The sequence below is a fragment of the Leptonychotes weddellii genome, chromosome 1 (genome assembly GCF_054177405.1).
Source record: "Leptonychotes weddellii isolate Sample4059 chromosome 1, ASM5417740v2, whole genome shotgun sequence".
Classification (NCBI taxonomy): domain Eukaryota; kingdom Metazoa; phylum Chordata; class Mammalia; order Carnivora; family Phocidae; genus Leptonychotes; species Leptonychotes weddellii.
The window spans coordinates 89,980,285-90,005,137 of NC_138369.1; the positions used below are offsets into that span (position 1 = coordinate 89,980,285).

The following is a 24,853-nucleotide window of genomic DNA, read 5'->3' on the forward strand; positions in this document are numbered from 1 at the left end:
CTAAATGAGAAAAATATGCAGCCAAGAATACTATATCCAGCTAGACTATCATTGAAAATTGAAGGAGAGATAAAAAGCTTCCAGGACAAACAAAAACTAAAGGAATTTGCAAACACGAAACCAGCCCTATAAGAAATCTTGAAAGGGGTCCTCTAAGCAAAGAGAGAGCCTAAATTGGATTTAATTTTTAAAGCTTAATCAGCCTGTTGGAGATTGCCAGAGATGTTTCTGCTAAAGAATGGTCTTGAATCATTCTTAAAGTGGGCACTTGGGTTCTTGCCCCACTCCCAAAGAGGCTGCTCCTTTATTAATAGAGCAAGTTGATCTCAGAGGAGCTGTTTTTGCCAAATTAGTGGTTGAAAAGGGTCCTGAGGTAGCTTTTTTCCAGGTAGGATATTGTAATGAGTGTGGTTTTTTTTCTTTCTCTTTGTATTAAGATCAGGCCTTTGTGACACTGACCACAAACGATGCCTACGCCAAAGGAGCTCTGGTCCTGGGCTCGTCTCTGAAACAGCACAGGACCACCAGGAAGCTGGCCGTGCTTGCCACTCCGCAGGTCTCAGACTCCATGAGGTGAGGACCTCCTGCCTGTCTGTTGGTGGGGCTCTGACATCTTTATCCCATTTCTGGTATCACTGGGTGTTGAGGCCATCCCCTTTCCAGGGGTTGAGCACTAGGTGGAGAAAGATTAGAATTGCTGGATGAAGGATTTCTGGATCAACCTCTTCTAGCTCTTAGGAGCTATTCCAGCTGAGCTCCCTTCTGGAAGGTGCTGTTCTGACCCATGCTCTTATTGGTTCCAGCTGTGAGAAGGACTCTCCTGTAAGCAGGTCCTATAGGATGACCTGAGTGAATGTTTTAGTCCAGGCATTCATTTTATGTGGTCACACTTCACTTGTATTCCTTTCCCAAAATGCAGCAGGGGCTACTTTTTTTCCTGTTTCCAACCAGGGAAACTTCAGGTGACTGAAAGTAAGTAGCAGTTTTCTCCACTGTCAGTTGGCACTTGTAACCTAAAGTTCTTTATTTATCATTTAATAGGCTAGAATATTTGCCAGGGCTTTCTGAACTAGAGATTGTGTAAGAGAGCACCCTGGGGTAGAGATGGGGCGGGGGGGACACACACTGCTTGTTGATTGTGTTAGTTCACTTTGATTTGTTGGTATTAAACTTGGAAGTATTTGATTGAACTACCTAGATCCTAACACTACAAAAATATCTGGGCACATTAGCAGCTCTGTATGGTGTTTATTTTTGTTTTCTATCCATCTTAGAAATTGAAAGTGCCCTTTTTTGTGACTCTTTATAAGAAATATAAGCACATGCCAAGAACCTCTATATATAGCTAGATATTTCTCACATGCTAATAACCTTATTTATAAAGGGTAATTTAGGAAAATGCTAAAAAGACTTTCCTAATGTGTACATCTTAATTTGTAGTCTGTTTAGTGAGGGTGTGTGCAAGAAAACAGATGTAGTCTTAGATCCCCTTTTACTGTGGTAAATGACTCCAGTGACCATTTATTTTCAAAAAGATCATATTTACTGTGTGAATTGGAACATCTTTTTCTACAGCTTGGGGACAGATAATACAATGCCAGTTTTGTTCTGCATGTTTCATTTTGTTATAAACTTTCAATGATGATGTCTTTATCATATGCTGTGCTGAGCTTAGTGTTTTACCTAAGTATACCCCCACTTAACCCACCTCAAGATTGCTTTCTAAAATAAATCTTGAGTTAATTTTGGGCCTGGAGAAGTGTTGCACCTCACAAACCAAAGTGAATCATCACGTCAGAAGTGCTAAGCATACTGTAAGTGTTGGTTATATTCGATTCTAAAAATTGGCAACCAAATAACTGAGTCTTTGAACATCCTTTGGGATGCATAGCTCTATGTAAACTGCTTTATCAAAAATGATTAGTTATAGGCTTCGTTGCAGGTATTATATGCACTTAGCATCATTTGTAAAAACATGCAGTAATCAACAAGACTCAGTTCTAATGAAATATCATTGTTAAATACATAGGTTGTTGTAAAGATGTGCCCTTTCAAAATGGGAGTCACATTTTGACAGGTGGTTTCTGTAATTTGCCTGGTATCCAGTGATAACATAAAATAAATAAAAATAGAAAAGTTCTGCTATAATAATGTTTAGTACAAGTATTTCATCCTCACCAAAGCAATTTTTATTAGTGAAGTTAGCTGCACATACAAATTGATACAGTTTGGCCTGAAGTAAATTAAGACCACCTATTTAAGAGATTGTACTGTATCCAAGTAACAGATTGCTCTAGTAATTGGTGGGTAGACTAATAAGAATACAATTTTATATTAGATGGGTTACTTGTTACTTATCTGAAAAGACATTAAATGCTGTTTTCTGGATTTTATTTTGGCAGAAAAGTTTTAGAGACAGTCTTTGATGAAGTCATCACAGTAGACGTCTTGGACAGTGGTGATTCTGCGCACCTAACCTTAATGAAAAGGCCTGAGTTGGGTGTCACACTAACTAAACTCCATTGCTGGTCACTTACACAGTATTCAAAATGTGTGTTCATGGATGCAGATACTCTGGTGAGTGTGGCTTTGATGACTGGAAAGATGTAGATAGTAACTGAGACCAGTTAGGCATTTGAGGAATGCTCTCAAGACTTGACAGTACAGTTCAGATAAAACCACTTATTGAAAGCATCAGGTGATGAAGGAGAGTAAGCCCAGGCTACTTTACAGCTGTCATCTGAATGGTTAAGATCAGCAGCAGACTGCATCGTTTGTGTGGGATAACTTAGAACCTAGGAGGAGTATGCTGGGGCAGAACATTTTTGTAATGCTTTCCCTCCCACCTACCTCCCCCCCCTTTAAATTAGGTCCTAGCAAATATCGATGATCTTTTTGAGAGAGAAGAATTGTCGGCGGCACCAGACCCAGGGTGGCCTGACTGCTTCAATTCTGGAGTCTTTGTTTATCAGCCTTCAGTTGAAACATACAATCAGCTGTTGCACCTTGCTTCTGAGCAAGGCAGTTTTGATGGTAGGTATCTGTTATCTTTATATTTGATAAGCTGTTAGTAACTTCCAGGGGCTGTTCTTCTCAGGGATCTAGTTGCTTTCATTCCTTTTGCCTGGAGGACAGCAGTGCATGAGACGTACCAAACATTTTCATTTGTGCTCTTGTTGGAAGACTGTTGTGTGTCTGTGTGTGCACATGCATTTTTCTTCTGTAGGTGCATAAGACTGAGCTAGGAGGCATTTTCATACACCTGCCTTTAACTGGCTTTCTTGTGTCTAAATTAGAGTATGATAAATGAGCCATGATTATTCAGGAATTCAAAAGACTATTATTAAACAAATCACAAACTTTAACAACTATCTTTAAATCTAAGTAAACTCAACTGCAAGAGCTAACAGGAGGACCAAGCATTGTTTCCACAGAAATTGGAGGAATAAACCTAATAATTTGGCTCTCATTCTCTTGGGAAGCATTTTTAAAAAAAGATAGAAAATTAAATGATCAAACTCTGTCTCCAAATTCTCATTCCCTATAAGGCTGCACATCAGAGTGGCATTTGCAAGGCCAAAGAGTAGAAAATTGGCAAAGTGAGCATCCATTTTCCATAACGTAGAAGCATATCTGTAGCTACATGTATATATAGAAATGTTCTGACTATTCGTGGATTTAGGGCCCCACATCCTTTGGAGAAATTTGATCAAATGAATTAGGAGGTATGTTTCCATTTCAGGCCAGTCTCTGAAACAATAAATAATCTGCTTTTTTTTTTTTAACAACAAACTATCCCAAGACAGAACTAGTAGTTAATGTGCAAAAGCAGCTTTTTCTAAAATTAATGTTAATGGATCTTTTTTTTTTTTTTAAAGATTTTATTTATTTATTTGACAGAGAGAGAGATAGCAAGAGCAGGAACACAAGCAGGGGGAGTGGGAGAAGGAGAAGGAGAAGCAGGCTTCCCGCGGAGTAGGGAGCCCGATGTGGGGCTCGATCCCAGGACCCTGGGATCATGACCTGAGCTGAAGGCAGATGCTTAACGACTGAGCCACCCAGGCGCCCAATGTTAATGGATCTTTTGAATAAAGAAGAAAGCCAGTTATATCAGAGAAGAAGGATCTTTTCTAAGAAGTGGCGCTCTCAGCAGGGACTTACTATCAGATACTTGACATTGTGGCAAAGAGCCCTGAGCTCTGAAGTAGATCCTCGGCACCAGGGGCTTCTTTCTTCCTCCTCCTCTCCAAGGGCAGATCTGAGATTGCAGGGAGTAGATCTTTTTTTTTTTTTTAAATTGTTTTTTATTTGACACAGAGAGACATAGCGAGAGATGGAACACAAGCAGGGGGGAGTGGGAGATGGAGAAGCAGGCTTCCTGCGGAGCAGGGAGCCCGATGCGGGGCTCGATCCCAGGACGCTGGGCTCATGACCTGAGCTGAAGGCAGATGCTTAACGACTGAGCCACCCAGGCGCCCCCGGGAGTAGATCTTTTGAAACTAGCAGAAACGGCTTTCCTCAGTTGACATAGGTTTGGCCCTCGGTAAAGATATGAAGATTCATTTCCATTAACTAGTTATAAAGTTAAAAGTCATAACTTCAAATTTAAACGTTTTAAACAAAAAGATTAAAAGTTTGTCAGATTGCTGAAGTTAAAACATTTTCAGTTATACATAAAACTGAAATTGGATTTTTGTTGTTGCTACTCACAGAAAATAAACTCTGGTCATTTGACAAAGGATTTGGGATCTGCAACTACTGAAGTGTCATTGAAAAGAATAAGAAAGTTTAAGTCTCCTTCTTGTGTCACTAGTTGGCTAGTTTAAACTCTATGCCAGGAGCTCTCAACATGAGGTTGATTTGGCTTCCTGGGGGACATTTGGAAACATCTGGAGACCTATTGGGTTGTCACAATTGACCAGAAGGGTGCTACTGGCATCTAGAGGCTTGGGTTGCTGCTGAAAACATCCTACAGTGCATGGGGACAGCCCCCACAGCAAAGGATTACCAGGCCCCAGTTGTCAGTAGTGCCAAGGTTGAGAAACTTTGCTCTATGCCAAGACATTTTATGTTCTAAAACAGTAAGCAGGAATATCTGCACCATAATGAATGATGGCATCTGATAAGAAGTACAGTATTACTTTAAGTTGGAAATAATGTGTTGACTGTTCACTGTGGTCAGCACCAAATGCAACTTCTTCACTTCACTGACTTATTTTTTTTCAGCTCCATAGAAGAAATGAAAGATGTATTAGTATTTGCATTCAAAACACATATTTCTTATTTCTACTGCTTTTACTAAAACCATGACCTTTGCATAAAAGGAAGGTGAGAGTATTTTTAGCAGAAGTCCACTGTTTGTCTTAGCCTTCCCGTCAAAATATAGCTTTCTTCACCTCCTCCGATCAAATTTGAAGGAAGTAGTTGTAATCTGCCAGAAACTCAGTGTAAATTGTCAACTCCAGTAAACAATTCACATTCTGAAATAGACCCAGCAACCTGAAAGAGAATCAATCCAATTTCTAATCTAGAAGAGTACTAGATTTTGCTGTTGAGAGTTAAGAGTTGAGATACCAAATGGTAGTATGCCATGGCAAATTATCCAGGTTCCAATTTTAGAATATAAAACTAAATGATTAACTGGTAGAGACTGATCTGGATCATCTACCTTGTTTCAGAATTAAGAGGTACTAGAGGAGTTGATGAATTCATTGTTAAGAAGCCAGGATGTGTGAAAAGTGCCCAGCTAGAAAGCACTTTCTGCTTTTTTAGCCAGAATCTGAAACCACTGAGAGATTCTCTCTGTGCCTGGTAGCACATTTCATTATTCAGCAACAGGGTTTCCAGGAGCTGGTCTTTCTGTAAGGTGTTCCATTTAACTGGCTTGGTGGTGGTGAAGGATTGAATTTTCTGTTAATAGAAATGCTTAATTGAAGGAGTTGAAAATTCAATTATGCAGATGGGAACTTATAGTTATTCTCAATATGTTGTTTAAATTCAACAGAAGAATAGATTAGCAGCTCTTAAATGAAAGGTAGTTTTCCCTTTGTATTGATAAGCTTTACTTACCAAAGAAAGCTCACAATATACCGGGAGAGCCTGTTCCACTCAGGAGAAGTTTACTGTCCTGTTGAATTAATACCTGTGTGACATAAAGACTTACTGGACTGACACAACATTTCGTCGTGAGCTACATCTTTTTTTCTAATGGCAGTAGTAACCTTGCTTTACTTGAAGTTTTCAGTGCAGTGAGCAATTTTGTTTAGATGTCCTGTCATAGGCACTGAGATATGAACATTTTGATGTTTCACATTTTCTACTATCCACAGATATTCGCCATCCCCCTTCATCCCCCAGTTTTCCTGAACAGGGAGCTTAGGTCCCAGTATTTTTAGATCGGTATTAAAGGAAACCCATTTGTAGATGATTGTATCTCAGTCTGAATATCTCACAAGTCCTGCTTAATCTCTTGCATACGTTCAACAAACACTATGGGGCCAGGTGTCCACTGACAAGCCACGCAGGCTGCTGGGGTTGAGTGTTTGCAGCTGCGTTTGCAGCCCTTCTGCTGCGGAGGAATGTGACTGGCATGCCTCTAATCACCAGCCCTCTAATTACTACTCCTCCCCATGCCTCTGGCCAAGAGAATAACCGTACCATGGCCAGTCATGCTGGGTACCTTGACTTCTCTCTCCCTTCCAAATATATCGAGTATTAGAATTTAGAGCTAGTGACTGTGCACCTCATTCGTGGCTGAATTCTAATGTTCCATAGCGAAGTGTCTAAGTTCCTATACTGTTGTTTGTGTTTGCAAACTGTCTTGGCACTTACTTCATAACTGAAGTTACATGTTTCCTGAAAGTTGAACAATAGCTGTTGTGAAATATCTGCACACTAACATTTTATAGGATGTGACAAGATCAGGTTAATTCGGGGTTTGTTAGCAGTGAGAGGAAGAGAGGTCATATTAGATACTGATCATCGATTTTGTCTCCACGTATTCATGTGCAACAAAGGTGATGCACTTGGCCCTTGAGGAAATCTATCTGAAAGCAAGCTTAGGTTTACTTTCTTTTCCCCCTGTTACTCTAAAGTATCCTAAATTAAGGGTACAGTTGAATTTAGTGCTTGGGAATTGCTGTATGTTAAATTTTATCTATATGTGTTAGTTTCAAAAACCTAAGTCAAAAAGAGGAATTCATATTTTCCAGTTTGGAGTGTTTTTTTCTTTTTAAGTATTTATCAGAGACAGCACAAGCAGGGGGAGTGGCAGGCAGAGGGAGAGGGAGAAGCAGGTTCCCCGCTGAGCAGGGAGTCCTACATGGGGCTCGATCCCAGGACCCCAGGATCATGACCTGAGCTGAAGGCAGACGCTTAACCAACTCAGCCACCCAGGCGCCCCTGGAGTGTTGTTTTTGTTGTTGGGTTTTTATTTGTTTGTTTTTTAATTGGGGACTTACTTTACTGTAACCGAAATACCCTAAGCTACTTACTGGAGTAATGAAATTTTGGTCTATAGTAGAATTTTCAGAAAAAATAGGAGACAATAAATTGGTGATCGAATATTAGGTATGATTTTACTTTAGGCAGAATCCAAGACCTGCTGTGAGATTCTTATACCTACATGTTCCATATTCCAAGTGGTCACTGAGCCCCTTAAACTGTAAGATGTTTTTTCTGTGCTTGCAGATGTAGTAAACCAGGAGAGTATAAGTTTTTAAAATGATTTTTAACAGAAAAGATTTGGCTTTAAATTCTTATAAAGTGTAAAATTGACCCCACGGCTACCTCCTTTAATCTTTGTAGTTGGTTAGGCTTCAGATTGGACCTGCCCAAAAAAGGAATGAAGGTGAGAGGTATTTCCAGCTAACACTTGTCTTGTCCAACCCACACCGGTCAGAAATCCCAGTGCGCCTCCCTGGGTTCGCGCGGACTTGGTGGCTTCTCCCTTGGCGGTTGCCTGTGGCGGGCTTGCCCCAGCTGCCCCAGTAGGAGGCTGCTCGCAGCCCGGAGAGCACTTCATCAGCTGCTTTGAAAATTACTCCGCTTTCTTGCATTTGTGTCATGTAACTGATCGTTGGAGTAATAAGTATCTTGAATAAGTAAAAATGAAAAGCAAAAGTCATAACATGTAACAGCAAGACAAATGAGCACCAGGTTTTTTCTCAAGAGCTATTTTTACCTCCTTATACCCATGAGTATTTCTTTTAAGCTAGCCATCTGTTTGCTAGTGCATCTGCAAGCACAGAAAAAACATCTTACAGTTTAAGGGGCTCAGTGACCACTTGTAATCTAGCCTTGTAACCAGCAGAGATCATGAACCCTGTGAGAAATGGAGAAGGGGGAAAGGACCAACGTGTTACCTGTGTACAGGCTCTTAAACTGGTCCGACTCCTCCTTCACTTTCCCAGCCGTCCTGTGAGGTCGTCATTCACTTGCTCGTTCACTCGTTCATGTGTTCATGTAGCAAGTCGTTCTTGAGGGCTTGCCGTATAACTAGTCCTGGGAGGGCAGCCTGGCCAGCGTTCCTTAGCCAGTGGCAGAGCCAGGGCTCAACCAGACAGTGTTTCTTGACTCTCTGGCTGGGTTGTGTATGTGGTTTTTTCCTTCCCTCCCAATTAGTCCATTCTGCAGCATTCACGAAAATGAATCCTGATAGCAATACAGGATGGAGAAGAATCTCTAGGTCATGGCCCTTATTACAGATTAATTACTTAAAATTCATTCCTCTGAGTAGAGAACAGCTGATACATTCCTCATCCTACAGATAAAGAAATGGAGGCTCAAGTCTACTATCTCTGCAGCTTATTGCTCTTCCCCCGTGAACCACGATATCTAGAAGTACTTTGTCTTTCTAAATCAGCTGCACAGTTAAGTCTTGCATTGCTTTCTGAGTCTGGAAACATTCTTGGAGATATTACTCTCTACATTTCTGTAGTCCATTTAACATTTATATAATTTTAGGTACTAAACTGGTAGGATGCTAAGTTTAATGGCCAGCAATAGACTGGTAAATAATTCAGATTTTTATACCTGCCTCTATAAAGCTTATGAGACCTTACAGAAATTTAATAATAATTATATAACTAATCATGTAATTGTGATTCTGATAAATTCAGAGTGCTAAGAGAATCTAGACTAGGAGGACCTGCCTTAAATTGAGAAAGTGAAATTTAGGCCAAGAATAAATGTTTCCTTGCATTTATACATTATTTAATTAACATCTTGATTATTAAAATCTTTTTTAAAAAGAGAGATTCTTACCTGTTTATTAGAGAGCATGTGCAAGTGGGTGTGCACGAGTTGGGGGGGAGAGGGAGAAGCAGGCTCCCTGCTGAGCTGGGAGCCCTACTTGGGGGGAGGGGTGGTGATACGCAATGATAGACTCAAGCTCCAGGTGCCTAGATTTCTATGAGCTACCTGGGGTTCATCCGATGATCCATGGCAAACCTCATAGAAATATCCCCAAGATCTGAGCCATTCATAAACTGTAATCCTTGGCATGTTTGCTATAGGCAGAAGCGATGATATTAGTATATTGTGGAAGTCAGTGTTAACAAAGCGAGTCACATTTTCATTTCAGTGCTTGCCTATATCGCTATATAATATTAAGCATATTTTACGTTAAATTATTTGCTTGATATCTGCTCCTCTGCCTCTTTATTAGAGAACAATTTGAAAGCCGAAACGTATCTTATTAATCATCCTAGCCATAATGCCTATACCTAATTTATGTCACTTCAGATGTTTTCTATAGAAATGACAGTGCAAGTTGCATTCTCCGATTGAAAAAAAAGTCATTCCCTAGTTCTGACTCTAAACCAGTGCTTCACATATTCTAATATGCAAAGAAATCACCTAGGGATTAAAATGTGGATTCTGATTCTGTAGGTCTGGGTTGGGGCTTAGCATTCTGCATTTCTGTCATGCTCCCAGGTGATCCCTGTGGTGCTAAAACCTGGACCACTTCGAGTAGGACGAGTAGGACGAGTCTGGAGGCAACATTCCTGTGACTGAGCTCCTAGGGTTCATGTTTAAACCAGAATTGACCCACCCTCCCTGCTATCCACAGGAGGTAGGCCAACTGCCAGCCAACTGTGGAAGGGCACAAAACAAATGCACTCATACGAAAGACAGCACTCCCCTCCATTGCTGTCTTATAAAATAGAGTTTCTGATGAATGCTGCTATGTGTCTATGGTTACCAGTTTCATGACCCTGCTCAAAAGACCTGGAAAAGACCGGGTGGTTGTAAGGTTATTACTATACTTGGGCAGCCAGGTGGAAGGATGAGGCAGAATCTGATATTTGCTTTTGTTTGCAAAACAGGTGCCATGTGTCCCTTGTCCCATTTCCTTTCTGTCTCTCACCTGTGTTACCACGCCCTGGCCCGATGGATCACAGCTGCTGGCGAGGTCTCCTAATCCTGTTTGTCGGTTCAGAGATGATTGAAATTAGAAGTGTCTTAACCTGTCAGAATAAATAAAACTGCCTCCAGAAGTCTGGCTGAAATGTACTGGACTAAAAAGTCCTGGGGGTTTTGTAGTGAAAATTCAGCAGTCTTCATAGCATGAAGTGCAGACATGCTCAGCTTTGAATTGTGCTCTAATTTAGGGACTTCTAAAAAGACGGTATTGATAATGCTACATATAGATTTTTCTCATGAAGTTAAAACATTTGCCTGACCTTGAAACGTGGAATTGTGCATTTGGAAAAAGATGTTTGAAATACTAAACTTAAAAATTGTGTAAAAAGCTAGACTTTCAGGTGATGTTTAATTCTATTTTTTTTTTTTTAAAGATTTTATTTATTCATTTGAGAGAGAGAGAATGAGAGACAGAGAGCACGAGAGGGAAGAGGGTCAGAGGGAGAAGCAGACCCCCTGCTGAGCAGGGAGCCCGATGCGGGACTCGATCCCGGGACTCCAGGATCATGACCTGAGCCGAAGGCAGTCGCTTAACCAACTGAGCCACCCAGGCGCCCTGTTTAATTCTATTTTTAATCCACAATTTTGGGCTCGAAGTTGACCCTCTGTAGTCACATAATGAGGTCAGCGGCCATGGAACTTTTATGCTCTGTGCTGTCCCCTCCAGAGGCAAGGTCCTTGTTGACTGTTTAAGGATTTGCCAGTTGAATGGGACGACTGACTGGCAGGTCTTCCCTGCCCGTTTCACCTCTTGCTTGTTTCCTGTCCCACCGGTGCTGCTCGGCCCTGATGTGGCACACGGCTGAGGGACTGATGAGGTTTGTAGGGTACCTGCGGGTAAACGGAAACAGCCTTTGGTGGCCAAGGGCAGCTGGCCAGGGGCTTTGAGGGATCAGCAGCTCTGACTCCTGTTTCCCGGGATCATCCTGTCCGATTGGGAAGTCCTTCTTTACAACTACTATTCTGACCTTCATGGAATTAGATTTCTTCATTGTCCTACATGTAGTCAGTAGTCCTTTTCAGTAGAATTAATTTTTTTTTCTGTTTCTGAAAAAACTAGTAGAAAAATGTATATAGCATGATGCCCAATTTTCCAAAGTTCAGAAACAAGTGAAACTCCCTATGTTGTCTGGGGATACTTATACATGTAAAACCAAGGAAATCAAGACCATTACAAACAAAATTCACCATTAGTAGTTCTGGGGGAGGGGCAGTGGGATTGGATAAGGGAGCCCACATAGAACTTAAACAGCATTGGTAACGTTTGAGTTCTTAAATTGGGTATTGGGTAGAGTTTTATAATCATATGCTTTATAAACCACACATATATTTTTTCTTTTGATAGTATATTTCATAATGAAGATAAATTAACAGGTAAGGGATATTTAGAAAAGGTCTTGGCACAATCTCGCTCTTGCCCGTCATCGTATTATTTTAAAATTATAAAAATAATACAACTGTACTAAGGAAAAGTAAGGGAGAGCATATCTGTAACACCAGTCCCCTTATACAATTACTGTTGTTTCATTTATTTTCTTCCAATCGGAATGTTTATGTTCTTAGTTTTGGTAATGGCATCTGTCACTGTGTATCTTTATATTGCTTGCTAGACTGATGGTCTTTATAGCCCTCTGTTTTAATGGCTGAATAATATTCCCACAAGTGGTTAGTAGCATAATGTACTAACCGTTCCTCTTTGGTGGAATATTCAACTTTTTTCAGTTTTTCTGCTATTACAGAACATCTTCAAGTTTCTTGCATTCGTTCCACAAGTAATTTATGTATGTGTAAGGCATTCTGCTATGTGCTAGAATTATAGTAATAAGCAAAAAGCCATAGTCTCTGTCCTTGCGGAATTTAGAATCTAATGGCTAACAGTTCTTGATTATATCTTTGCATTTTAAGCACATTAATCCTCAGACTTTCAAAAAAAAAATTTTTTTTTATTTTTGAGAGAATAGTAGATTCACATGCAGTTGTAAGAAACAATATGGAAAGTTCCCATGTATCCTTCACCCAGTTTCCCCAATGGTAACATCTCACATAATTCCACAGACAGGAAATGGACATTGATACAATCCACCAGCTTTATTCAGATTTCAACAGTTTTAAGAGTTTTATGTGTTGTGTGTTTGTCTATGCATATGGGTTTTCTGTGCACTGTGCAGTTTTATTACGTGTGTAGTTTGGTGTGACCACCACCACAGTCGAGACGGAACAGTTTCGTCACAGGGACCCATCATGCTACTCTTGTAGTCATGGCCGCTTCTCCCCCACTCTCTCCCCCTCCTTGACCCCTGACAACCACAAAGCTGTTCTCTATCTTTATAATTTTGTGGTGTAAAGGATGTTATATAAATGGTACAGTAGGACTGGATTTTTTTCACACAGCATAATTCTCTTGAGATCCATCCAAGTTGCTGTGGGTATGCATAGTTTTTTCCTTTATATTGTTGAGTAATGCTTCATTGTATGGCAGTATCATGTTCCTACACCTGTTGAAGGACATTTGGACTGTTTCCAGTTTTGTGCTATTATGAAGAAAGCTGCTATGAACATTTCCTCAACCTTTATTTTGATGATTATACATAAAAGGAAATTAGTAAGACTTCAGGCCTCTGTACCTCAGCCACCAGTGTGTATGCCCACATTTGGGGTGTCTATGTAGAATCCAAAGTAAGCCACTGATTAATGCTATGGTGTTCTGGCTTTAATATTTAATATTTTGTGTCTGAAAATATGTTAATATAGCTAAACTGTTTTTGTTTATGTAACAGTGAAGCACATCCTACCACCATCTTTATTATCCTTTAGAATTTATGAGGGTAAAATCTTGATTTTCTGTTGAGCTGTTTGTCCCTTGAGGAATGAGGACCCATCTGAGTCTCATAATACAAAGAAGTTGCTCCGTAGACATTTGTTCAATGAATGCCTTTGATCCATAGAGTTGACTGAGGATATTTAGAAAGGATGAGATACACAGAGGATAGATAAGGTACACTTGGGCTTCAAACCAAATGCTTTGATCTTACTCCTTAGTTCCAAATATTAAATAATCTCCAGATTTTTAAAGTCTCTTTCAAAACCAATGAAAACCAGGGTGCCTGGGTGGCTCAGATGGTTAAGCGTCTGCCTTCGGCTCAGGTCATGATCCCAGGGTCCTGGGATCGAGTCCTGCATCGGGCTCCCTGCTCAGCAGGGGGTCTGCTTCTCCCTCTGCCCTCTTCCCTCTCGTGCTCTCTCTCATTCTCTCTCTCTCAAATAAATAAATAAAATCTTTAAAAAAAAAAAAAAACCAATGAAAACCAAATAATAATGACAGCCAGTTGGGTCTGTTGTGTATTTAGGAAGAAAACTGGGTCTTGGGGCAAAGCAGACTAAGGAGGGAGGTACCTGCTCAGTATAGGAGACTTGCACTTCAAAAGAGATGGATTCTCCCTGCCTGCCGTCTCCCATACACTGTGCTCGCACACTCGTCTGCACATGCACACACCCCACCCACCTAAGCTGCTGTTTTGCCTTATGGAAGACTCTGGTTCTGTGCATGTTTTCTGAAATCTTATGAGCCTAAAACAGAAAGGACATGGGTTATGGAGCAGAATATGTTTTGAGGTGGCTTAGTGACCTCTTTGGTTACTTGTGTGTTTATGATTTAGGTTAGACACTTAGCTGTTTAGATTTTTTTTTTTAATTTCTTTTGAATGAATGGCCATGATTGTCACTTTCCCAGGAAGGCATAAAGATCAGCAACCCCCAAGGGCTCAGCAAACACTATGCTGTGTGGTTGTGGCTGACCTTGGTCCCAGTGATGACTGACCTGGACCTGTCCAGAGGCTTGGTCAGTGGTAGGAGAATGCACCAGGATGATGTGTCTTTCTGGGCCTCTGTCAGTGAGCCAACAGTTGGGGCTCTGGAAGACCATTCCATTATCTCAGTTTGCTCTCTTTTGCTTTTTACCACCCCCACCTGTGCCCCCATAGCTCTTAACATAAAGTCAAAAATCTGGGGATAAAGTCTATAGTCTGAGTCCTGTGTGGTCTGGTGCTTGCCTACCTCTCTGAGACCCACCTGGTGCCATGCAACCCCTTGCCCCATGCCACAGTCCACGTATACAGGCCACCTTCCAGGTCTTTCCATGGCTTCATGTTCCTGCCCACCTCCCTTCTGTGGTACATGCTGTTTGTTCTGCCTGAAACACCATCTGCCCTCCTCCTCTCCCCCTGTATTTGTCAAGCACTCCTGTGTACCCCCTCAGATCTTGGCTTCAGTACAGCTTCCTCATGGAAGCCTTCCTGACGCATCCCATGTTCTTGAGCCACTTCCACCACATGCCTCATAGCAGCCAGCCCTTTGCCGTACCCCTCCCCATCTGTGATGATGCTTATGGAATTATAATTCCTGGGACCAGTGTATCCCCCCTCCTCCTGCCCTGCCCCTCATGAAGATGATGACCGTCTCTCTGTTCCCTGTTGACTCTTCAGTGCCTGGCGCAGTGTCTGGCCATAGCAGCTGCTCAGTAAATATTTGTTGAATTTGTGAATTAACTCAGGAAAATGGCCACCCCCTAAAATGCCCTTGGTAGGTTTAACACAGAATTTCTTATTTTAAAGGTGGAATCTGTACCTATTTTTTTAAAGATCCGGTTATGTGTTCCTATAAAATTATTGACCTGTCGTTGAAGTTTATGACTATAATTCACTTTTTTTTTCTTTCAGGTGGGGACCAGGGTTTACTGAACACATTTTTTAACAGCTGGGCAACAACAGATATCAGAAAACACCTGCCATTTATTTATAACCTAAGCAGCGTTTCTATATACTCCTATCTCCCAGCATTTAAAGCGTAAGTGCGAAGGTTTAACTTGTTGGAGGTGGGCAGGGCAGGGCAGCGGAGTGGGATTTAAAATTTGGGGGGTTCCTTATGGTCATTCTGAGGTCAATAACAGGTGGGAACTTTGAGGGAAGTCTTTCTCTCATGAGAAACATGGCTATAGTGGGGAAAGGCCTTGATGTTATCAGTTACTTTGTTTGGAGTAACCCAGAGAGCACTTAACCACCTCACAGGAAAAGGTTCCCATTCGCTCCTGGGTGCCAGGCCCTCTGTTAAATCATCCCTGTGTCATGGTCATGAATCCATAGTGGGCACAAACCCAACTTGTGGTTCCTAGTGGCTGCTAAGCTTCAGTTCGCGTCCCCCTAAAATGAGGATCTTAACGGCTTTCTCTGTGGTTATTGTGGAGCTGAAGCAAGCTGCCAGCAGCAGTGTGCGGTCCCAGTGCAGAGCAGGGGCTGTGGAGTCCCAACTGCTCAGTTCACGCTCTGGAGTAGCTCCTTCCTGGCTGGTTACTCATTACTGAACTTCTCTGCCTCGGTGTCCTCCAAAACTAACTGTGATCATTAAGGGAGGTGGTCCTATGAAGTGGGTAGAAGAGGGCCTGGCCTACCCTTAGCACTCAGTAAACGTCAGATTATTAGTCCTTTTTGTTGGAGAGGTGGTCTGGCAGTAAGCGTGATCTCCGAAGCCAGAAAGGCAGGGTGTGTCTTCTCACTCTGCCATTTACCTACGCTATGGCTTAGCCTCTGTGCCTCAGTTTATCCATATGCAGAATGACAAGGGGAATCAGACCTACCCCGCAGAGTTGTCATGAGGATGAAGTGAATTCACACAGGCATAAAGCGCTCAGCAGACAGCTTGTTTTTGGCAACATTGCTTGTTTGGCAGTCCCCCTGGGGTGGTTCTAACTCAGCAGTTAATACAACCTACTTGCAGGGCTGGTCTCACTGAGCAGGGCCCGGGCCCTGTTCTTTAGCCTCTGACTCATTTGTGTTGAATGAAGATGATGATTCAGGTTTCTTGAACGGAGGCCAAGCTGTCGGGTTGATCCTGAGACACAGGCGTGAGCAGCCAAGCTCTTCACTGAGTTGGGCTCGGCTCTGCAGTCTCTGTCCCGCTTGGGCATTCCTGGGCACACAGAACACAAAGGGCCTTTCACTCCTCATATTTCATTATCCAGAGTCCTCTCTTTACGTCTCTCACCACAGTAATGAGCACATCTGGCTTTTTGTGGGAGAAGTGTTTCCTTTTCTGTTCTTTTCTGGGCAAACTCTGTCAACATTCCCCCAGATAAGGATTATAAGTGTCTTGTGTTCTTTCCTCCCTAACTGTTCTCTTGACATATGTGTCTGACGTATTATAGCCTCTTGATAGTCCTCCCTCTCTAGAATGAAGCAGGCAAACTCTCAAATATGCCAACTGTCCAAGTAACACAAATAGAGAAAGATTCACTATCAAGGGGTGGATTTGGAGAAGCATTTTTTTTTAGCCTCTCTGTCCTTGGCCTTGTCAGGTACCAGCCTGTCTTGCTTGGAAATGTGGGCCTGATTCTTTCATTCTTATTGCCTCATAACGAACCCTGCAACTTTGAACAGTGCTCCCACAGACCATGATCCCCCAGAACTGAATTTGTGATAATAGGGAAGTTGCTTAACGTAACTGACTAGACTCCATTGAGCAAGCAAAAAGATGAGGGCGAAGGAGAAAGAATCATTACCAGTCTGAGCAATTCTACCCACCATTCCACTTAATTCTGCCCAGTGAGTACGTGTCCTGGGATGAATATGTTGGGGAGACGTGAATCTGATCTCCTTCCAGTTGGTCTCAGTTCCCAAACAGAGTCAACTCTAGTGTTTAGAGATTTGTGTTTTTCATGTAATGTGGCCCCCGGTGCCTAGCAACTCTCTCCCCTATGGTTCATTTGGACTCCATCTGATTTTCACCATAACACCAAAATTGAACACACTGCACCTTTCAGTGATCACCTGGTTTGCGCAGACACTGCATTTATTTTGTTTTGACAAGAACAAGAAGCAGGTAGAGCAGAGTTATGGTTTTCTTTTGGCGGGACGGGGGGTGGGGGGGAGGGAGATAGACTTATTTGTCAGAACCAGGGCCCCCTCTCTCCAGATCCCAGTTGTTTTTATATCCTCTGAATGAATTTCCCAGAAAAATAGCTTGAGATCTAAATGACCAGAATGGGTAGGATGGTTTCTTCTTCCCGGCTCAACAAATTATTGCTAATTTTGGAAATCTTCTTGGTTTATTGCCATAACCATAGAGCATATGACACACTGGGGAGGTTGGGAGCAGCTCCCTCCACTAGCTTGCCGTTGGCTGGCCCGTGGCCCCACAGGAGCTCCTGCCGCCCCTGTGCAGCCTGCCCTTGGGGGTGTCCACTCTGCACTCTGTGATAAGACTTTTCAGAGTGCTGCTTTGTCTCACCCCATTGCTGCCTATTTGGGAATGTTGAAACTCCATCAAAGAACTCCTTTTTCCCTTCCCTCTGCCAGAAAATGCCTTTGTTTTTCTTGCAGAGATCCATCTCCAGAGACATTTTTCATACCACTGGGAAGGGCTCAAAAGACAGTTCTGTTCCTTTTTTTTGTTTCAAGCGAATGTAAAATTATGACCCAGATCTCTTAAGCCAAAGTAGATGATCATGAACGTTTGGGTTGCAATACCTACTCCACAGATTGCCCTGTGGACCTCTGGGAGCTCATCATGAATGTGATGCTCCATTGCTGGGCTCAGAATCACCTTATGGGTCTCCAGGACTTAGTGGCCCTGTGGCGTGCTGGCCTTCCCTAGGACAGCATGTGGGTGGTGGCAGGGAGAGTGAGAAACTGGGGAGTGGGTTCAGAACAACTTGGGCTTGGCGGAACAAGTGAGAATTCGTCTTACCAGCTCCAAGCAACCCTGTGCCATGAGGTCACCAAGGCAGTAATAGATGCCCCAGAATCTTAGAACCGTAGACATCTTAAAACACATGCTGCACTTAGAACAGTGTGGCCTTGCTGTTTTATGTGAAGTTTTTGCTAAAGGGTGGCCTAATATGAATCTTATTTGGCATGAATTTGAGCCATGAAGGCAACATTTCTAATGCCTTACTCGACATACCATTTGGATAGAACAAAACCTAAAGGAAACACTTAATAGTTCTATCACTTTGAATGACTACTCAGACATAGCTTCTGAAAAACAAAATTAGTTCTATTTTCTGTAATAGAAGATCCTCTTTAACACAGCATAATTTGAGAGCTAAAATGCTTAATTTAGGAACTTTTAAGGTAATTTGTAATATATGAATTGAGAAACAAGTTCAAAAATGCATTTCTTAATGAAATAATATTTCTGCAAGTGCCTAGCATAATGTTGAGGACATAGTAGGCTGTTAGTCAATACTAGTTTCTTTTCCGTTTTCTTCACCTTAGAGGGCCTATTTTATTCACGTAGTTTAGAATCTGGCTTGTGCATAGCGCTAGGCAAAATCTCATCAGCCTTTTTAAAAATCAGTCATTTAGCTCCATTTTAGCTTTATAATCTATCTACTGAGTAAAAGCTGTTTGTGGCATTTTGTGCCATGTAAGAGGGGCCCAAAGCCAAGAGAACGAGTTCTCTGGTATTGCTTCAAATTGCCAAATTAATTAGTGCTATTGATGACTCCAGAGCTTGTTTTACCAAATAATTTCAAAAATAACTTTATCTAAAATTTTTACTTGAGTTCAGGTACGATCTGAGACCTGGCCTGGCCTAGTCTCAGATAGTGGGGTCCAAAAACCTAAAAGATTTCTCTCCATTTGCTTTAAATTCTTCTGAGGATATTTGTATCCACTGTTTCTTTTTCAGGAATGTGGCTTATTCACTAAGGTCTTAGCAAACCTCTTTAAAATCCATATTTTCCAAAAATGAAATGAACCTTCGGCGTCCTGAATTCTGTTGTTCTTGTGTATTTCTGATTTGATTTTTTTTTTCCTTGACCCCTGAGACACCCTTGGGTCCAGCTCCCCACCGTGACTATTGTCACTGAAGCCGTAGCCTTTCTGTGTTCGTTACTGTCACATTCTTAACATCTTCACCTAAAACCCTGAGGCCTCGTCGTTTGGCTCCGTCTTATTTCTTCAGCTGTCTGTCCACTCACCTGTTTGGTTGGCTGGCGGGCCCGCAGCTCGCAGAGGGCGCACAGCTGGACGAGGGAGCTCTCATCTAATCAGCCTGCGACTTCCTGCGTGTGGGGAGTTGCCCGGATGTGGCACGCAGGCGTTTTGTGATTTGCGCGTGGGAGAAGGATCCAGCCGTGGTTGCCCGGCTGTCTTGTTCCTCCTTCACGGGTGTCAGCAATGCCTGTTGAGCCCCACGGCCCCCGTGTCCAGGATGGCCACCTGGTCATTCCGACCTCCTCTCTGCTTATCAGGCGATGGGTCTGTCCTCCGTTCTTCCTGCTGCCTTTTCCCCTCCCCTACCTCAGCCCTTAGCGCCCAGGGGAAAGCTTCCCCATGAGACCGAGCCCAGACATTAGAGGCCACCCTGGCAGTGGGCCCAGAGGGCACGAGGAGTGGTATCCCCGCAGCAGAGGTCTGAGTGAGAAATGCCTTCAGGAGGAGATGGAGCTCGTGGGAGGGGAAAAGCACGTGGATTGAGTGGAAGACCATCCTCCGGGTCTCAGACTGGTGGGCTGCAGACTCCCTTTGTCCCACAGATACGTTTTGTCTCTCTTACATAGTTGTTTTTTGTTTTTTTTTTTACTCAGGTGCCAATGCTTAAAAATCGGAATTTCACATGAAACCTAGATTTTCACCTTCTTTAAAAATATATATATATATATATATTTGGAGAAAGATGTCCAGTGACTGTTACAGGTTTGGGGCCTTAAGCAATTGGAAAGATGGGGGCAAGCAGGTTTGTGGAGGCAGGGTTTGACCAGAGATGGATTGAATGTATCCAGTTTGGGATGCATTAAGCTTGAGGTACCTGTGAAGCATCCTAGGGAAAATGGGGACTAGGGAAGTTGCTGTAAGAGTGGGGAGTTGAGGATAGAGGTCCAGGTGAGACGACCTATGGGAGTGTCAGCACAGAAGTGCTGTTTATAGCCATGAGACAGGATGATGTCACCCAGAGAGTGACTGTGATAGAAGAGTGCTGAGCAACTGAGCCCTAAAACAGGAAAATGTGGAGAGGCAGGGCCCTGAGATGGAGAAGAGTAAGGCAAGAGGAGACCCAGGAAGTTGAGGTGCTGCACAAGCCAGCCAAAGAAAACATTCCTGGGGGAAGAGAGGGACCCATCTGTGTCAGATGCTGTTGAGAATTGGCACTGACCTAGAATGTGGAGGTCACTGGGTGACCTTGACAAGAGCATGTCTCGTGGAGTGGTGAGAGGAAGCCTGATTGAAGTGGATCCAAGAGAATGGAGAATCAGAGAACACGAATGTAGAAAACTCTCCTGAAGCATTTTCTTTAAGAGGGAGCAGAGAAGTGGGCTGGTAGCTAGATAGGGATATAGGATCCAGAGAGGGTAGCAGAAGTTGTTTGTTTTTTTGGTTTTTTTGTTGTTGTTTTTGAAGATGGAGAAGTTATGGCATAATGGTATATTGATGGGAATGATCAAGAAGGGCAAGAGAGAGTGCACTAACAGTGCAGAAAACTGAAGGGGGACTTACTAAAGTCAGGTCCTGGAGTAGCTGAAAGGGGATGTGTCCTGGTACGCAAGTGGAGAGGTTGGTGTCAGGTAAGAACCAGGACAGTTCGTTCTTGTAACGTGAAGGAAGGCAGAGTGTGTAGACACAGATGAAGGTAGGTGGGCATATTTTTTGGTTGAGTGAATGAATGAGCTAGCAGTCAGCCAGGAGGGACTGAGATTCACAGGATGTCCCCAGGAAAGTCTCCATGGTGGTCTGGAGTCGTGGGGTTTCCTTGGCCTACTCTGTGAGGACAGGCCACCCTGGTAGGGGAAGTAGTTGACTAGGTCCTCGTCTAGGTGATTAAAGTCCACGTTTGAGTACTGATGTTATTCTGATTTCTGAGGCATGGTTGGGAGGGTTATTTAGCTTGAAAGGCAAGGAAAAATCAGGGGCATCCCTGGTGGCCACAGTTCTTAGCTGCTGGGTAGCAGCTGTCTTCTGGTGATGTACTCGCTTGTGCTGCATGGTCCCAACCCTCAGCAGATCCACTCCTCCTCTGCGTGGCCAGCACCCCCTCCCCACCTTGGGCACTTGTGCTCACAGTCCTTGGTGTGTGTAGACCGTGAGTGAGTGGATAAGAGGAGGAATTTGGGGGGTGAGAGGGGAAAGGTGGCTGACTGGTGGTAGGGAAGGGATGGTGCAGGAGTGAGTGGCCATGTGCCAGAGGACATGAGTCATTGAGGTGGGTGGAGGATGGCTGGCCAGTGCTGCCACGTTCCCCAGAGAAAGGCTCACAAGCCGTGCTGTGTTTCTTCTTCTTGGTGCCTCAGTGAACATCACAAATAAGTTGCTTTGGGAGACGTAAAATGGCTCCTGTGTGCACTGTCACAGGGTAGTTCCTTTTCCGTTCTGAACGTCTGTAGTCTCATCCACACATTACAGCTGCTGAACTAGTCATGAAAATCCTATCTGATCTTTTGGTAACATCAGGTCACAGGGATTATTTTAATGGCTAACATAAGCAGTATTATTGCTGGCTCAGGTTCAAACTATGTCTTGTGATCTGGATGTCTCTTTTGAGATTCTATCAAGTTAAAATTAGAACACTTATTTTAAGAGATGTATGCAAGCTGAGACAAATCCCCATTACTGGGTCAGAATGAATGGTTCTTAGTAATATAGAGACAGTTGTAATATGTACCCAATGTTGTTTTGTTTTTTGTTTTCTTTATTCCTAGCTGGTAATTTGGTGGATAAATCAGGCAGTGAGTCAGTGAATCTTCTCATTATCCTTGTTCTGGGTTGAGGTCAGTGGAACTTTAATTCTTTTGACATCAATATTTCCCCTTCTTATTTGTCAGCTAACCATTTGCCTTCAGCCAGGCAACGTAAATTCTGTCTGGTATCCTGAGTTTACCTTCTTATGAGGAATATCCCCGAATTTGCATTTAGGCTAAAATATTCTTTTAAGCAAAAAAGTAATTTCCCTTTTCACTTATGACCTGTTCTCTTATTTCATTTTGATATGGTTATTTTGGATTTCATCAATAATTGGAGAGTAGTTGGGGCGCCTGGGAATGGCTCAGTCAGTTAAGTGTCCACCTCTTGATCTCTGCTCAGGTCTGAATCTTGGGGTCATGAGTTCAAGCCCTGTGTTGGGCTCCATGCTGGGCTTGGAGCCTATTTAATAAAAAAGATAAAATTTAATTTAAAAAAATTGAAGAGTAGAATTGATTAAAATGATAGAAAATGATTTTTAAAAAATTCCTCAGAGGGCAGGATTAAGACATAAAAATAATTACATGAAATTCATACCTAGATTAATTGAAAGTCTAGATACAAAAACCGTTTGAGACCTTTTGCTCATCTTTTTTGCCAACTGTTTTATTATGAAAGCTAATAGAGCAAGCCCTTCAGGCTACTTTGCTGTGTAATTAAATACCGTTCTGTTTGTACAGTTAGAGCGTAGTTGTATAGTTTTACCCATATAACTCACAGACCTTCGTAGAAGGTGGCCAATGTTAGGCCTACCAGTGCCCCTGGAGCAGCCCTAGGTGATTTCCAGAACATCGTTGTGTGTGACTACCTTATGCAAAACTGCAAGTCTGTCTTCTCTTCCCCTCCCCGCTTCCTATCAGAGCCCCATGTCTCCCATTAGCAGCTGCCTTACTTTGCACCCTGCCCCCATCCTCCCACCCTCAGAGGGCCTGTGGGTTGGCCAGAACCTTCCACGTTCAGTGACTCACCCAGGCTTGTGCTTCTCATAAAGAATTCTTGCTCTAAAACTTGGTTTTCTCCTACCCCGACTCATTTCCATAGATCGGTTTGGTGTGTGGCAGTTAGGTTAGAGGAATACCTTGATACCTAAAAAAAAATAAATAAATAAATAATTCCCGTTCTTGACTGTACAGAAGTAGGGCTAACCATGGCCTTGAACCCATGACCTCTGAAGCCTGCGCATGACTGCTGTATGCCCCAGCATCTTTCTTACTACTTCTCTCCTGCATCTCTCTGCCGTCACACTCCTGAATCCTCATGAGCTCTTTCTGGTCGGCCCCTTGGTACCCCCAGCTGCAATAGAAACCTAGTCACATTATGCATTTTATGATTTGTTTTTTTTTTTTTTTTGATTTGTTTTGTTTTTGCTGAAACTTGGGTAGCTGTCGGGTGGTTACATCACATCTCTACAATCCCGCTCACTCTCGTCCCCCACCACCCCTTACTGGCACCAAGGAATTTCTCGACTTCAGGCACAAAGGGCAGTTCCATCCACGTTTAGGACCCCTTATGATCTCCATTTCTGCCTCAAACAGGCTTATCAAAGACTTTCTTCAAACTAGGACTGCCCTGTCTATGAAAGGACTATCCAGTGGATACAGTTTTTCTTGGTGTTATGTTGGAATAGGTAAAGAAGGTAATCTTGAGGAGGAAGGATCCTTCCTCTAGCCACAGAGGGCATCAGTGATGTAGATACGGAGACACTCAGGGATCGTGGCTTCCCGAAGGTGCAGCCCAGGCCTGAGCCACAGTGCAGTGCAGGCGGTGGACTGTTCCCAGATGGTGTTTCTGTTGACATGCGAGGGGAAGGCATGAGCCACGTGGGGTGGCCTCTGACCGGAGGTTGCAGAGACCCCTGACCACCGTGGGGCACAGCCAGACCCAGAGGCCGGAGTGTGTACTCCTGCCGCCAGCAGAGGCAGAGTGCTCTGTCTCGCTGGGCCGTGTTAGCAGCTCTGCAGTGCGCTGGACCATCGTGCCCTTCCTCTGCTTCCCCGAGCTCTAAAGTCCCAATTCATGGAGTGGGGTGCTGGAGAGGAGCTGGGGTGGCCCTTAGACACGGTCGAGCGCGGTCCACGTAGGGGTCAGCTGCTGGTCCTATGCACCACCATCCATTTCTTGTTCTTCTCCCCACCTTTCCCCTACCTTTGTGCAAACTGAACCCTTCTGAGAACAGTCTTTCTTAGGCAGTGCTAAATTGCTTGTTTTGTAGCTTTCTTTCCTATTGGTTACTTTCTTGCTCTGTCCTTGACTATATTTGGAGTATTTCCAGGGCTCCTTAGACACATCCTTTCCACTTTTCAGATTGACCCTCTGTAGGCAGGGCATCCATCTCTGAAGTAACAGATGTCACTCTCAGATGATGTCCTTCTAATTCTGGGAGTGTCTTTCAGGAACAGCCTAGTTGTGGTTAAGAACCTTGGCTCTGGAACCAGACTGCCTCCGTGGAATCCCAGCCCTGTCACTCACCAGCCGTGGTCCTAGACAAGTTACTGAACTACTTCATGCCTTGGTTTCCTCACGTACTTGTTTTGGAGATTAACTGGTATATAAACCATGCAGTTGTTAGCCAGTGTCTGGTACATGTAAGTACTCAATAGATGTTAGCTACTCCTGTGACTCCTGTTTAATCGTGTGCAAACTGTCGGGAAGCAGGTTCGAAAGGAATAGAGTTTATGCTATATTCACGTTTTACTTAA

General features: G+C 43.1%; 1 protein-coding gene across 3 annotated transcripts in view; it reads left to right on the top strand.

Moving 5' to 3' along the window:
• Positions 1–24,853, top strand: part of GYG1 (glycogenin 1) — a 34,114-nt gene that overhangs the window by 2,199 nt on the left and 7,062 nt on the right. For 2 of the 3 annotated variants that reach the window (XM_081827659.1, XM_081827661.1), the window contains exons 2-5: positions 438–573; positions 2,403–2,577; positions 2,871–3,033; positions 15,141–15,267. In XM_081827659.1, the coding sequence (XP_081683785.1) occupies positions 438–573; positions 2,403–2,577; positions 2,871–3,033; positions 15,141–15,267 (601 nt within the window). The remainder of the gene's footprint in view (positions 1–437; positions 574–2,402; positions 2,578–2,870; positions 3,034–15,140; positions 15,268–24,853) is intronic. The other variant, XM_081827666.1, reaches the window with a different exon arrangement.